The 14,317-nt window shown below is 46.1% G+C and overlaps 2 protein-coding genes across 3 annotated transcripts; both read left to right on the top strand.

Annotated features, from left to right (window-relative positions):
* Positions 1–571: 571 nt before the first annotated feature.
* On the top strand, positions 572–6,511 carry cops9 (COP9 signalosome subunit 9). Its single transcript, XM_029625921.2, has 3 exons — positions 572–757; positions 1,199–1,271; positions 6,415–6,511. Exons 1-3 carry the CDS (start codon positions 695–697, stop codon positions 6,450–6,452), a joined length of 174 nt encoding a protein of 57 aa, XP_029481781.1. The 5' UTR covers positions 572–694; the 3' UTR covers positions 6,453–6,511.
* A 2,015-nt stretch (positions 6,512–8,526) lies between these two features.
* Positions 8,527–13,996, top strand: LOC115104969 (uncharacterized). 2 transcript variants are annotated; one of them, XM_029626427.2, is made up of 7 exons: positions 8,527–9,333; positions 10,554–10,598; positions 10,674–10,816; positions 11,162–11,385; positions 11,462–11,618; positions 11,720–11,968; positions 12,068–13,996. In XM_029626427.2, exons 1-7 carry the CDS (start codon positions 9,261–9,263, stop codon positions 13,430–13,432), a joined length of 2,256 nt encoding a protein of 751 aa, XP_029482287.2. In that variant the 5' UTR covers positions 8,527–9,260; the 3' UTR covers positions 13,433–13,996. The 2 variants fall into 2 exon arrangements, with proteins under 2 accessions (XP_029482287.2, XP_029482286.2); XM_029626426.2 differs by having other exon boundaries at positions 10,671–10,816.
* Positions 13,997–14,317: the final 321 nt, after the last annotated feature.

Raw genomic sequence — 14,317 nt, 5'->3', positions numbered from 1 at the left:
ATGAAGTTGTAGACCAGATAGTTAAAGAGCTTTGAAACAAGATATAATTGATATTAATGTTCCACTGGGTAGTGATGAGGCCAAATGTAAGATCAGAGCCATTTTGATAGATGTGTGGCAGAAGAGATGGGACTCTGAGCCCAAGGGACAGCATTTATATGAAAGAAAGGTCGGTGGACCAAGATTAAAAAGTCAGATTAGGAAGGAAGAGGGGGTGTTTGCTCGATTACACCTAGGACATTGTACTCGTCATTACATCTGGTTGGCAAGCATGTGAATGGTTTGTGTCTGGAGTGTATTGTTGATGAAACAGTAGAGCATGTGTTATTATATTGTTGTTAGTATGTTGAGAAAGATTGAAGTGTAGGGTCATTGAGGTTGAATGGGTTTGGGGGGGGGGGGTGGAAGGGATTTGGGGGATGGTCTATTAGAAGTTAGTAGGGCTCTTTTTTATTTTCTCAGAAATACTGCTTTAGGTAGGAGGATTTAGAAATGTGGAGCTAATGTTGTAAACCGTGATTGACCACACACTTCAGCACAGTAGGTGGCGGCATGCACCTTTAACGGTTGTTTTCGGGCCGCCATATATCATAGAAGAAGAAAGGTCCGGTTTGTTTTGTTTACTTTGACAGAAAACAGCTTGGTAGCTAACGTTAATATTCATTACGGTAACTCGTCAAAGACAGAAACTATCATGAAACCAGCGGTGGACGAGATGTTCCCTGAAGGCGCCGGGCCTTATGTGGATCTAGACGAGGTTAGTAATCATCAGGTTACACGAAAGAATCACCGACCTAGCTAGCTAACGTTACCATGTTAACGCCAACGGTCATCTAGCCACCGACAGTAACTACAGTAAGTGACTCGGATACAAAAAACGCCCGCTGTTATCCAGTCATCTTGTTCAACACATAGTTGTTGGGAACTTGCTACTACTAACGTTAGCTAGCTAGCTATGTTTAGAAGGCGTATATCTGCATTTTGTCAGAGGCTAGAATTGTGTGTAACTGTAGCGTTAGCACATATAACGTTAGTTGTCTTTGACCTAACGTTAGCTAGTTACACAGTTACCCTTTTGTCTGTAGACTGAACGAACTGTCTTTGATTTATTGTACTTTTCGTGTTGAGCTCATATGTGTTTTATGTACGTTGATAAATGGCTAACATTATGAAACTGTACCTGGTGTGTGTTCTTCAGGCAGGGGGCAGCAGCGGTCTGCTCATGGACCTGGCAGCAAATGAGAAAGCAGTGCACTCAGACTTCTTCAACGGTGAGATACACACACACACACACACATACACATACACATACACTAACACGGTAGGCAGGGCAGGAGGCTAGAATAGACCCGTTTTTCTCAAACCTATTCTTGAGTAACTCTAGTCATTACACTTATTTGTTATATTCCGATACTAGAATTCCTGATTTAATCTAATAGAGTGCTGATCACCTGTTGAATCAGGTGTATTGCTGCGGGAATAGATCAAATAAGTGGAATGGCAGGAAATGCTGGAGAATAGGTTGGGGGAGACACTGGGCTAGACTGTGTAGAGGCGGCAGGGTAGCCTAGTGGTTAGAGCGTTGGACTAGGAACCGGAAGGATGCAAGTTCAAACCCCCGAGCTGACAAGGTACTAATCTGTCGTTCTGCCCCTGAACAGGCAGTTAACCCACTGTTCCTAGGCCGTCATTGAAAATAAGAATTTGTTCTTAACTGACTTGCCTGGTTAAATAAAGGTACAATTTAAATCAAATTAAATGTCAAGGATCTATGTGACTAGAGGGGTCTACTAAAAGTGTTCTGTGTAGGGATGTGCATCTTTCCCTTTCAAGACGGTTCCATACATATCTAGATACATGGGCTCCTATACAATACAGGAAAGATATCTTTTAGTTCGTTTGAAACTAATCGATTCTGTATAATATGATACGATGCACTACATTTTTTGCATAAACACATTCATTTCCCATTCTAAATTCAAATCTACCCCTGATAAAGTGTGTGTGTGTGTGTAAATGATATATGTCTATGGTGCATGTACTACGTAGGCACCTGAGCTGAGTCATAAGGGAGACTAGGCATCTACCACCCCACTATCAGATTAGTTTTTTGTCCCCACTTTGGTTCTGAAATCACCATAACTTGTCCTTTTTGCAGATTAAGTGTTTGAGCTAGTAATGGATCAATATTTATCATTTACAAATGCGCTATGACATAGCCAATGAATATATAGCACAATTTTGGATTTCACCCCGATCTCATTTGGACGTTTTGACGGAGAGATCTTCTCGTTTCGGTCATGCAAAAGTGCTCGTCACCCAATGTGTAGCTACACACAGTTGAAGTCAAACGTTTAGCCAAATAAATTTAAACTCAGTTTTTGACAATTCCTTACATTTAATCCTGGTAAAAAATTCCCTATTTTAGGTCAGTTTGGATCACCACTTTATTTTAAGAATGTGAAATGTCAGAATAATAGTAGACAATGATTTATTTCAGCTTTTTTTTTCATCACATTCCCAGTGGGCCATAAGTTTACATACACTCAATTAGTATTTGGTAGCATAGGCTTTACATTGTTTAACTTGGGTCAAACATTTTGGGTAGTCTTCCACAAGCTTTCCCACAATAAGTTGTGTGAATGTTGACCCATTCCTCTTGACAGAGCTGTTGTAACGGAGTTAGGTTTGTAGGCCTCCTTGCTCGCACACGCTTTTTCAGTTCTGTCCACAAATTTTCTATAGGATTGAGGTCAGAGCTTTGTGATGGCCACTCCAATACCTTGACTTTGTTGTCCTTAAGCCATTTTGCCACAACTTTGGAAGTATGCTTGGGGACATTGTCCATTTGGAAGACCCATTCGCTACCAAGTTTTAACTTCCTGACTGATGTCTTGAGATGCTGCTTCAATATATCCACATAATTTTCCTTTCCTCATGATGCCATCTATTTTGTGAAGTGCACCAGTCCCTCCTGCAGCAAAGCACCCACACAACATGATGCTGCCACCCCGTGCTTCACTGTTGGGATGGTGTTCTTCGGCTTGCAACATTATGGCCAAACAGTTCTATTTTTGTTTCATCAGACCAGAGGACATTTCTCCAAAAAGTACGATCTTTGTCCCCATGTGCAGTTGCAAACCGTAGTCTGGCTTTTTTATGGCGGGTTTGGAGCAGTGGCTTCTTCCTTGCTGAGCAGCCTTTCAGGTTATGTCGATATAGGACTTGTTTTACTGTGGATATAGATACTTTTGTACCCGTTTCCTCCAGCATCTTCACAAGGTCCTTTGCTGTTGTTCCAACATCAATTTAAATTGCACCAAAGTAAGTTAATCTCTAGGAGACAGAACGCGTCTCCTTCCTGAGCGGTATGATGGCTGTGTGGTCCCATGGTGTTTATAATTGCATACTATTGTTTGTACAGATGAACATGGTACCTTCAGGCGTTTGGAAATTGCTCCCAAGGATGAACCAGACTTGTGGAGGTCTACAATTTCTTTTTTGAGGTCTTGTCTGATTTCTTTTGATTTTCCCATGATGTCAAGCAAAGAGGCACTGAGTTCGAAGGTAGGCTTTGATATACATCCACAGGTACACCTCCAATTGACTCAAATGATGTCAATTTGCCTATCAGAAGCTTCTAAAGCCATAACATCATTTTCTGGTATGTTCCAAGCTGTTTAAAGGCACAGTCAACTTAGTGTATGTAAACCTCTGACCCACTGGAATTGTGATACAGTGAAATAATCTGTAAACAATTGTTGGAGAAATGACTTGTGTCATGCACAAAGTAGATGTCCTAACCGACTTGCCAAAACTATAGTTTGTTAAGAAATTTGTGGAGTGTTTGAAAAATGACTCCAACATAAGTGTATGTAAACTTCCGACTTCAAGTATATATATATATATATTTTTAAAGACAAATAATATTTTTCGAAAATCAAATGTTATTTGTTACACAACAGGTAGACCTTACAGTGAAATGACACTGATTGTGTAAATCCAAACAATTGCTGATGAACCTGAATAATCCAAATCGGTTCTATGCCCCGTTCAGAGTTCTGTCTCCCATTCTTTTTGTTCTCTCCGGTAAAACACTATTTTTAACAGCACATAGATAACGATAACCTAGCAAATGACACCGGTTGTCACTCCACTAATAAAGCCAGATATCACTCAAACTGTTTAAGCATTTGAATGCTGAAGAACAGGCCGCCTACCTGGCGTTGGTCAGCGAGCAGGGCACAGTGCGTGCGCAGGCAGTTTGACTAGGCTACTGGTATTACCTGGGGTTGTTACCTGGGGTTGTTACCTGGGGTTGTTGCCTGGGGTTGTTGTCTGGCATGCAAAATGACTTGTAGATCAATGACTGTCAAAGCAGTTCCATGCAGTTCCACACTGAAACAGAGGACGCTTCAGTTGTTACAAAAGAATAGAGGTATTTTAGGATGGTAGAAATAACATAATATGTGCAAACACAAATATGTGAACCGGAGATTCACAACATTTGAATCGGTTTTCTGACCATTGCATGCTACATTTGGATCAGTTTGGGATCCGCGATACACTTGCATCCTTAAACATTTGAACCGGGGACTGATGCGTGTTGGTGAATCGTTACATCCCTAGTTCTGTTTGTGCTTGTTTTGCCAACAGGTCCGTATCTCAGTAACTAACACACGTATTTTCCATGTAAACCTCAATTTACACAAACGCAGACACACACCACACAATGTAGCTAATGTGTTTTTCATCTGGCAGTTAGCTACAGGACAAACAGTTTGTCTCAGTAGCACATGACCTAGAAACTGATCATTAAAAAGAGGAAAGGAACGCTAAAGAAGGAGATGTAAGGGGTAGTAGTAGGTGAAGGGGGAATGGGAGGAGTGGGGGAGTAGGAATGGCAGATGAGATGGTTAAGTATGTAAAGTAAGTGAGGAGAGGGGGAGTAGGACAAGGAGGAGAAGAGGGGGAGTAGGACAAGGAGGAGAAGAGGGGAAGTAGGACAAGGAGAAGAGAGGGAGGAGGACAAGGAGGAGAAGAGAGGGGAGGAGGACAAGGAGAAGACAGGGGAGGAGGACAAGGAGAAGAGGGGAGGAGGACAAGGAGGAGAAGAGAGGGGGAGGAGGACAAGGAGGAAGAGATGGGGAGGAGGACAAGGAGAAGAGGGGAGGAGGAGAAGAGAGGGGGAGGAGGACAAGGAGGAGAAGAGATGGGGAGGAGGACAAGGAGGAGAAGAGATGGGGAGGAGGACAAGGAGAAGAAGAGGGGAGGAGGACAAGGAGGAAAAGAGGGGGAGGAGGACAAGGAGGAGAAGAGGAGAAGGGGGGAGGAGGACAAGGAGGAGAGAAGAGAGGGGAGGAGGACAAGGAGAATAAGAGAGGGGAGGGGACAAGGAGGAGAAGAGAGGTAGGAGGACAAGGAGAATAGAGAGGGGGAGGAGGAGAGAGGTGGAGGAGGACAAGGAGGAGAAGAGAGGGGGAGGAGGACAAGGAGGAGAAGAGAGGGGAGGAGGAGAAGAGGGGGAGGAGGACAAGGAGGAGAAGAGATGGGGAGGAGGATAAGGAGGAGAGGGGAGCAGGATAGGTAGAGGGGGGAGTAGGACAAGGAGGAGGAGGACAGGTAGAGGGGAGAAGGAACAAGGAAGAGGGAGAAGACAGGTAGAGGGGAGGAGTAGGACAAGTAGGAGGACAGGTAGAGGGACAGGTAGGAGGGGGAGGAGAACAAGGAGGAGAGGAGAAGACAGGTAGAGGGGGAGTAGGACAAGTAGGAGGACAGGTAGAGGGGGAGGAGAACAAGGGGTAGAGGAGAAGACAGGTAGAGGGGGAGTAGGACAAGTAGGAGGGCAGGAGGAGGGGGAGGAGGAGGACAGGTAGAGGGGGAGGAGGAGAGGGGGATGATAAAGGGGTTTATGGTTCCTGTTAGACTGAAACTCAGCAGGACACTTAGCCAGCCTGCCCCTTTGAACACACATACACACCACGTTTCACACACGCACACCCAGCAGGAAAAAACCCACATTCCCCTGTGTTTCTGTGGTGTCTGTGATTGTGTCCTTTAGTGGTTGTAGCTCCCCTAAAGCAGCACTCACATCTGTTAACACCAAACCCCTCCTAGAACCTGAAGTCTTGAGAGCTCAGATAATACATACCAAATACTAACATATGGTACTACTGCATGATCTGTTATGTTAACTATTTTAGGATGTTTTCAAACTTCAGCATGCCTATCATGTCAGTCATCTAAGTGTCAGCACATAGGAGCTGTCAATCAAATCAGAAACTCGCTGACCTATCCTTTCTGTCTGTCTCTGTTTCTCTGTCTCTGTTTCTCTGTTTCTCTGTCTGTCTGTTTCTCTGTCTGTCTGTCTGTCTTCTGTCTCTGTTTCTCACTCGGTCTCTCTGTTTCTCTCAGACTTCGAGGATTTGTTTGATGATGAGGACCTGCAGTGAATGAAGAAGACCCCCCACTGCCACTGTGTTTGTTAAAAAATAAAGGCTCTTTTAAAAAGCAGATGTGTGTGTGAATTCTGTGGATCCCATACATTCCATAGCTGAGCTAAATGATCAGTGTGGGTTTAGAGTGGTCGTGCTTCAATGTGCTGCGGCAGGCAGGTCTTTAGGCGCTGAGAAACACCTGTTAGTGGACTAATCATTACATACTCCATAATATCACATGCACACTCATACCTAGAAGAAATATATAGGACATCCCCAGTTAACATTTCCAGTATGTTGATGGCTACTGGACAGCAGCTCTAAAAGTTTTTTTAAGGCCTTAGACGGTGTCAAATGGGTTGTATTCAGTAGTGCACACTGTAGCACCATAAGTTGGATACAAAACACACAGGTGACAAATGGGTTGTATTCAGTAGTGCACACTGTAGCACCATAACAAGTTGGATACAAAACACACTGGTGTCAAATGGGTTGTATTCAGTAGTGCACACTGTAGCACCATAACAAGTTGGATACAAAACACACTGGTGTCAAATGGGTTGTAGCACTGTAGCACCATCAGTATACAAAACACTGTATTCAGCACCAATTGGATACAAAACACACTGGTGTCAAATGGGTTGTATTCAGTAGTGCACACTGTAGCACCATAACAAGTTGGATACAAAACACACTGGTGTCAAATGGGTTGTAATTCAGTAGTGCACACTGTAGCACCATAACAAGTTGGATACAAAACACACTGGTGTCAAATGGGTTGTATTCAGTAGTGCACACTGTAGCACCATAACAAGTTGGATACAAAACACACTGGTGACAAATGGGTTGTATTCAAATGGGCACCATAACAAGTTGGATACAAAACACACTGGTGTCAAATGGGTTGTAATTCAGTAGTGCACACTGTAGCACCATAACAAGTTGGATACAAAACACACTGGTGTCAAATGGGTTGTATTCAGTAGTGCACACTGTAGCACCATAACAAGTTGGATACAAAACACACAGGTGACAAATGGGTTGTATTCAGTAGTGCACACTGTACAAAACACACTGCACCATAACAAGTTGGATACAAAACACACTGGTGTCAAATGGGTTGTATTCAGTAGTGCACACTGTAGCACCATAACAAGTTGGATACAAAACACACTGGTGTCAAATGGGTTGTATTCAGTAGTGCACACTGTAGCACCATAACAAGTTGGATACAAAACACACAGGTGACAAATGGGTTGTATTCAGTAGTGCACACTGTAGCACCATAACAAGTTGGATACAAAACACACTGGTGTCAAATGGGTTGTATTCAGTAGTGCACACTGTAGCACCATAACAAGTTGGATACAAAACACACCGGTGACAAATAGGTTGTATTCAGTAGTGCACACTGTAGCACCATAACAAGTTGGATACAAAACACACAGGTGACAAATGGGTTGTATTCAGTAGTGCACACTGTAGCACCATAACAAGTTGGATACAAAACACACAGGTGACAAATGGGTTGTATTCAGTAGTGCACACTGTAGCACCATAACAAGTTGGATACAAAACACACTGGTGACAAATGCATATATTTATATCCATCTCTGTGTGGCTGTGGCCTAGTTGGAGTGTTTGGTGTGTCTGAAACCATCACCTGTTAGGTTTGGGGGCTATTGCATCTTACAGGGACATTGCTCGAGAGCCACTGTAGGGATGCAGGACCTGTGTGTGTAAACCCTCAGTTTCAGGGCAGATGTGTCTGAACAGTAGAACTAATGAGGAAACTAGCACCTGAAATGACTGATGGGCAGACCAGCTGTCAGTGTGTGCCAACAGAGCTGTCTAACAGCAGCTAGCGGGCAGGGTTTTGGGCCTTCCTCCTACAAAATGGGTTCTGGGAAGTGCTTATGTGGCGCCTTTACCCTCCTTTCCCCCTTCATTATTTCCCTTCTATTTCCTTGTCTCCCTCTGTTGTTTTAGCTCTCTCTCTCTCTCTCTCTCTCTCTCCTCTCTGTCTGTCTGTCTGTCTGTCTGTCTGTCTGTCTCTCTCTGTCTCTCTGTCTCTCTGTCTGTCCTCTCTCTCTCTCTCTCTCTCTCTCTCTCTCTCTCTCTCTCTCTCTCTCTCTCTCTCTGTAATTACAGAGTCTCTGATTGGTCAGGTGGTTGAGCTGGCAGCAGCCAATAGCAGCTCTGGTAGCAGTGCCCCTCGATCTCCTGGAAAGGTTTGTGTGTGTTAATTATTAGGGGTCTGTTTAAAACCAGACCTAACCATTTTAGGGAGCACAGTCTGTCAGTAGAGCCAGAGGGACAGGGTGCACCAGGAGCCTCACATACACACTTAAACATCCAGCCTCTGAACCGGCCAGTGGGCTTCGTCTGATACAGCCTCTCCTCAAGATCCAACAGAGACACCACTACACACAACTACAGGTAAGACAACATCAAGGTTTGGTTTAAGTCCAGTTTAAGGTCAGGTTTGAGTGCTCTGAAACACCTGTAGCCTGTGTAGGAGAATCAACCAGCAGAGCAGCCTAAACCCCCTGATGAGACTCAGACAGAAGACCCTCTGAGGAAGCAGTTTAGACGGGTGGAAGCAGACCCACTGGTGGATGTAGACTGGAAACATTGTTATATTTTTTTCTTATGGGAAGCAAGACAACTAAATGTGATTTAGCAGGACGAGGGTACTACCTGTCTTCTACAGCATTCACTAGTCTTGGTTTGGAATGGCATGGGTATAGGAAACACTTTATTTGACAGTAAACTGTTTCTACGGGTATTTACCTGAAATTGTCCGTAGGAGAGGAGGAGGCCATGGCTGGAAGGAGCAGAACGTCGTTCTCCGGTGTGTTGACTGCTGCTCTGCTGGCCACCATACTGCTGCCTGGTGAGTCACATGCATTCATGCTCAAGCAGACATAGTGGTTTCTGATGGATGGACTTTGTGAATATTGATCCTCTCCTACCGTAGTCCTCCTCTCCTCACCTTGCCTATTCGCAAGCCCTTGACTAGTTGAATCAGGTCTGTTATTGCTGGGCTAGAACTAAAATGTCCAGTCCTGAGGGTAACCAAAGAACAGATTCAGAAACATTGTCCTAACCCTAACTAAAACTCAGAACAGTCTCTGTCTGCCTCTAATTATTACCTGTTGTAATAACCTCTATTATAACCTCACCATATGGATCTGCCTCGGATATCTGCCTCGGATATCTGCCTCGGATAACTGCCTCGGATAACTGCCACCAGACCAGCTGTTTCTGGTTCTGTGTTGACATGATTGACAGTTCCCCTCAGGGGAATCTTTAGTCAATCTCCTCTTTCCTCTAAAACTGTTTCTCAAGAGACCCATAATCCCAACCTTAACCCATCATGTATTTACAGGGATGGAGGAGGGGGAGGAGAGGGAATTCTTTCATCGTTCCAGCACTTGTAAAAGATTATTACCTGTCAGCATCAGAGTCCCGCCTCCTGCACCCCCCCCCCTCCCTCTGTCCTGTAAAGACTGTTGTTTACAGATGTTCCGGTCTTTTACTGGCTCATTAAATATAATACAGCGGATACACTGAGACAGCAACATTTACCCCAACACCACACACACCTCCCTCCATCCATCATCCATGCATCTCTCTTTCCTTCTCTTCCTCCATCCCTCTTTCTCCCTCCTTTCATCTCTTCTCTCTCTACCTCCACCCCACGCTGTCCTTCCCTCTAAAAACTGCTAGCACCATTTTCCCCTGTGGAGATGAAAGAGCATGCAAAGCTGTGTCTACTGTTTCTCTCTCTCTCTCTCACACACACACACACACACACACACACACACACACACACACACACACACACAGAGCTCTGTAAGGTAGCTAGCCCAGTTGGGGTCCACTGTTACATGCTCGCCTATAAAATCTACAAAGGGCCGTAGTCACCGAACATCCAGGCACGGCCAATAACCCCTGCCCTGTAAACCTGTGTGTGTTTATTCCCACACCTTTCCACCTGTATATTACACTTGCAGTGGTGAAAGGTACTTAGTAGTATATGTCAGCATGTTTTGGTCTCTACTGCTGACGCTGACAACATCTAGCTCTGACAGTGTGTGTCTGTCTCCTTAGAATTCCTGTCGGCAGGGCCGGTGTTTCAGAAGCTCAATGGACATGGTAAATGCACAACTACCTCACAAACATACTTGACATACACAACAATGTTTTTGAGGCTTGATGTCTAACCAGTAGGGGATGCCACTGAAGAGACAGCGGTTGCCATGGCATCGTCAAGGAGGCTTGTCCGTAACCGTAGAAACATCAGCTGGTACAAGCAACACTCAGACTTCTGGAGCTGGTACAAATACTTCACGGACAATGGAAACACGGAGGCAGTGAGTACACTCTGAGGAGATGGGGGGGTTCTCTATGTTGGCCTCTTGGGAACCTGGTCCCAAGACAATGGAAACACGGAGGCAGTGAGTACACTCTGAGGAGATTGGGGGGTTATCCGGGAATGGTCCCAAGGGACCAACACTAACTAACCACAAACCTTCACAGTGGAGTATCGTCTGCTTAGAGATGAAAAGGGATATTGTGTTTGAGAATGACATGGGAACCTTTGGGAACTTCACAGGTATCTCTATTCATGTTCTTGGGGTTTCCCTAGCTTTGGTTTTCATCTTTATGAACCTCATATACTTCTAACCTCATATCTTTATCCCCTTCTCCCCCCTTAGGTCCAGGAGCTGGACAGGGTCTACCTGGCCTACCTCCAAAATAAGAACCGTGCTGAGGGACGTCGCTCTTATAAGGCCTACCTGGGCCACCTAGGGGACATCTACAAGGCCTGCGCCGACTCAGAGGACCCAAATTGCGTGGCCTCGGCCACTAGCCGGCAAAAACCTGAAACCCCCAAGGCCCCTCCTAAGCCCGCCCCTGTCAAGGCCTGTGACCCCTACAGGTCAGTCATGTTAATTGATGTCTGTGTTATATAATTTTATGCTTGTGAATTGAATCTAATCTAATGTCCTGTGTAGGGACCCATATTGTCTGTATGCTGCCAAGAGCCAGCCCCCACCTTCCCCTGGCCCGGTCAAGGCCCCAGCCCCCAATTATGTGCGTGCCCCTGTGGCTGTTAAAGAACCTCATTCTGGGTACTACTACTCCCCCGCTGTGCAGCCCTTCCTGTCCAAGGTACAGTATTACTACACTATTACTGCTTTTACTGTACCACTATACTAATGTATAGTGTCTATCTCGCTATCTATAATTAACATACATTTATTCCCGTCCAGGAGCAGAAGGCGGAGCTGCTGCGTATCTGTTCAGCGGAGGACGTGGACTGTCTCCAGTACCACCTGAGAGCTGCTTTCGGCCACAATCCCTCCGCTGGGCCCCTGCCCTCCTACGCCCACCTGGGCTGTGACCCGAAAGACCCCACCTGTAAACCCCAGCTGGTCCAAAAAGCTCCCTCCGGCCTCTTCCTCCGTTACCCCAACTGTGACCCCAGAGACCCTCGTTGCGTCTACGCTGCATCCCTACAGGTAAGATTGGTATTCGTTATCATCGCCATCATCATTATTATTATATGCGATTATCATTGAATTGTAATATCATGATCATGACTGTCCTTCCGTCCCCAGGCACCCCGTTCCCCCGCCCCGGCAGGTCCTGGTTCCTGCAACCCTCTGTTTGAGGACGGTTGTAACCCTCTCACTGCAACCAAGTACGCCACGGCACCAGAGGAGTTCAAGGAAGAACACAAAGATGAACCCGCCGCAATGCGTGCTGCGCCCCCAGCTCCCGAGCAACGCAGCGACCCATTCGCTATGTACAGGGATGCTAATGCTAATGGTAACCACCAAGGCAGTGCTCCAAGCTCTCAAGCTGGTGACCCATATTCCATGTTCCGCCAAGGCAGTGCTCTCAGCGCTCAAGCTAGTGACCCATATGCCATGTACCGCCAAGGCAGTGCTCGCAGTGCTCAAGCTAGTGACCCATATGCTATGTACCGCCAAGGCAGTGCTCCCAGCGCTCAAGCTAGTGACCCATATGCCATGTACCGCCATGGCAGTGCTCCCAGCGCTCAAGCTAGTGACCCATATGCCATGTACCGCCAAGGCAGTGCTCTCAGAGCTCAAGCTAGTGACCCATATGCCATGTACCGCCAAGGCAGTGCTCTCAGAGCTCAAGCTAGTGACCCATATGCCATGTACCGCCAAGCCAGTTCTCCCAGCGCTCCAGCTATTGACCCATATGCCATGTACCGCCGAGCTATCGCTACTGATCAAGCTAACGACCCATACACCATGTACAGGCAGGCTAATGCTAACGATCCCTTAGAAATGTACCGTGAAGCTGCAGCCTCCATGCACAGACATGTCCCCCCCTCCCCGCCACAGCAGGCCCCCGCCCCCCCTCCCCGCTATGAGGAGCCCACACAGGAGGATCGCCACCCGCTGGGCCCCCGGGGAAGGACCAAGGAGGGCTATGAATGCTTCATCGGCTACGACCAGGAGTGCTATCCAATAGCCCGCGCAGAGCCGCGTTCTGGCGTCCACCGTAACACCGCCTACCCCGCCGAGCCCTATGAGCCGCATCTCAATGCCGATGGATCACGGAACGGAGTTCTGGAGCCTTCTGACCCCGACTGTGACCCGGAGTACGACACCAACTGCCGCCTGCGTCGCTATGAACCCCGGGAGGATCTGCTGCCAGACGCCAACGCCCAAGCTGTACACCAGGGGGAGCCACAGCACAGCCGGGACCATAGCTACAACCAGGGGGAGCCAGAGAGAGAAAGCGAGGCAGATTCAGAGCCATACCAGAGTGGCCAGGAGGAGACCTACGGGGCTTACCCCCCTCCCTCGCAGGGGCTGTCATACGGGTCCTACCCCTCAACCCAGCAGGGAATGCCCAGCTTCCAGGACATGCTGAGAGGATACGGAGACCAGTACCCTGAACAGGATAACCACAGAGCATACGCTGCTGACTACCGCCAAAAATAAATACACACATATACACATACATGCATGCATACACACACACACACACACACACACACACACACACACACACACACATGTGTATGTGACAAATAAAATTGGATTTGATTTGATTACATACATAGACACACACTGCATATGCCCTAAAGACTACAACAACAAAACTAACCAACACACCAGTCAAAAACAGGAGCAGATGACATGGAACACTATATTTAATACAAAACAATAAAAGACTGAATGAAGTCTGACACACACACACATGCACACACACACATGTCACGTATGGACGAACAGGCACACACACACACACATAGTAATGTGCTGTTAGCAGTAGAAGCAGGAGGAGTTTCTCTCCACTAGCTGTTTTATCTGTCAGTTTGATAGCTTTTATTCATTGATTAATTGACCCCCTCATTCTCACTGGAATATTTAATACATTCTTGCAGCTCTGCTTCACTTCTGAAGCTACAAACTTCACATTCTTTTTGTGTTTGTTTTGTTTATGATGTATTATGTAAAGTTTTTTTACACTTTGAATGTTTTAAATAAAAGCTTTGAAAGACATGTATTTGACTCTTTGTGTCCATGTTCTATACTGACCCCTATAGGCTAGCAGTGGTAATATTATCTACTACTGACCCCTATAGGCTAACAGGGGTAATATTATCTACTACTGACCCCTATAGGCTAACAGTAGTAATATTATCTACTACTGACCCCTATAGGCTAGCAGTGGTAATATTATCTACTGACCCCTATAGGCTAGCAGTGGTAATATTATCTACTGACCCCTATAGGCTAGCAGTGGTAATATTATCTACTACTGACCCCTATAGGCTAACAGTGGTAGTATTATCTACTGACCCCTATAGGCTAGCAGTGGTA

Source organism: Oncorhynchus nerka, linkage group LG22 (genome assembly GCF_034236695.1).
Source record: "Oncorhynchus nerka isolate Pitt River linkage group LG22, Oner_Uvic_2.0, whole genome shotgun sequence".
In the NCBI taxonomy this organism is placed as follows: domain Eukaryota; kingdom Metazoa; phylum Chordata; class Actinopteri; order Salmoniformes; family Salmonidae; genus Oncorhynchus; species Oncorhynchus nerka.
The sequence above is the reverse complement of the archived record's forward strand: the minus strand, read 5'-3'. Positions and strand labels throughout refer to the sequence as shown.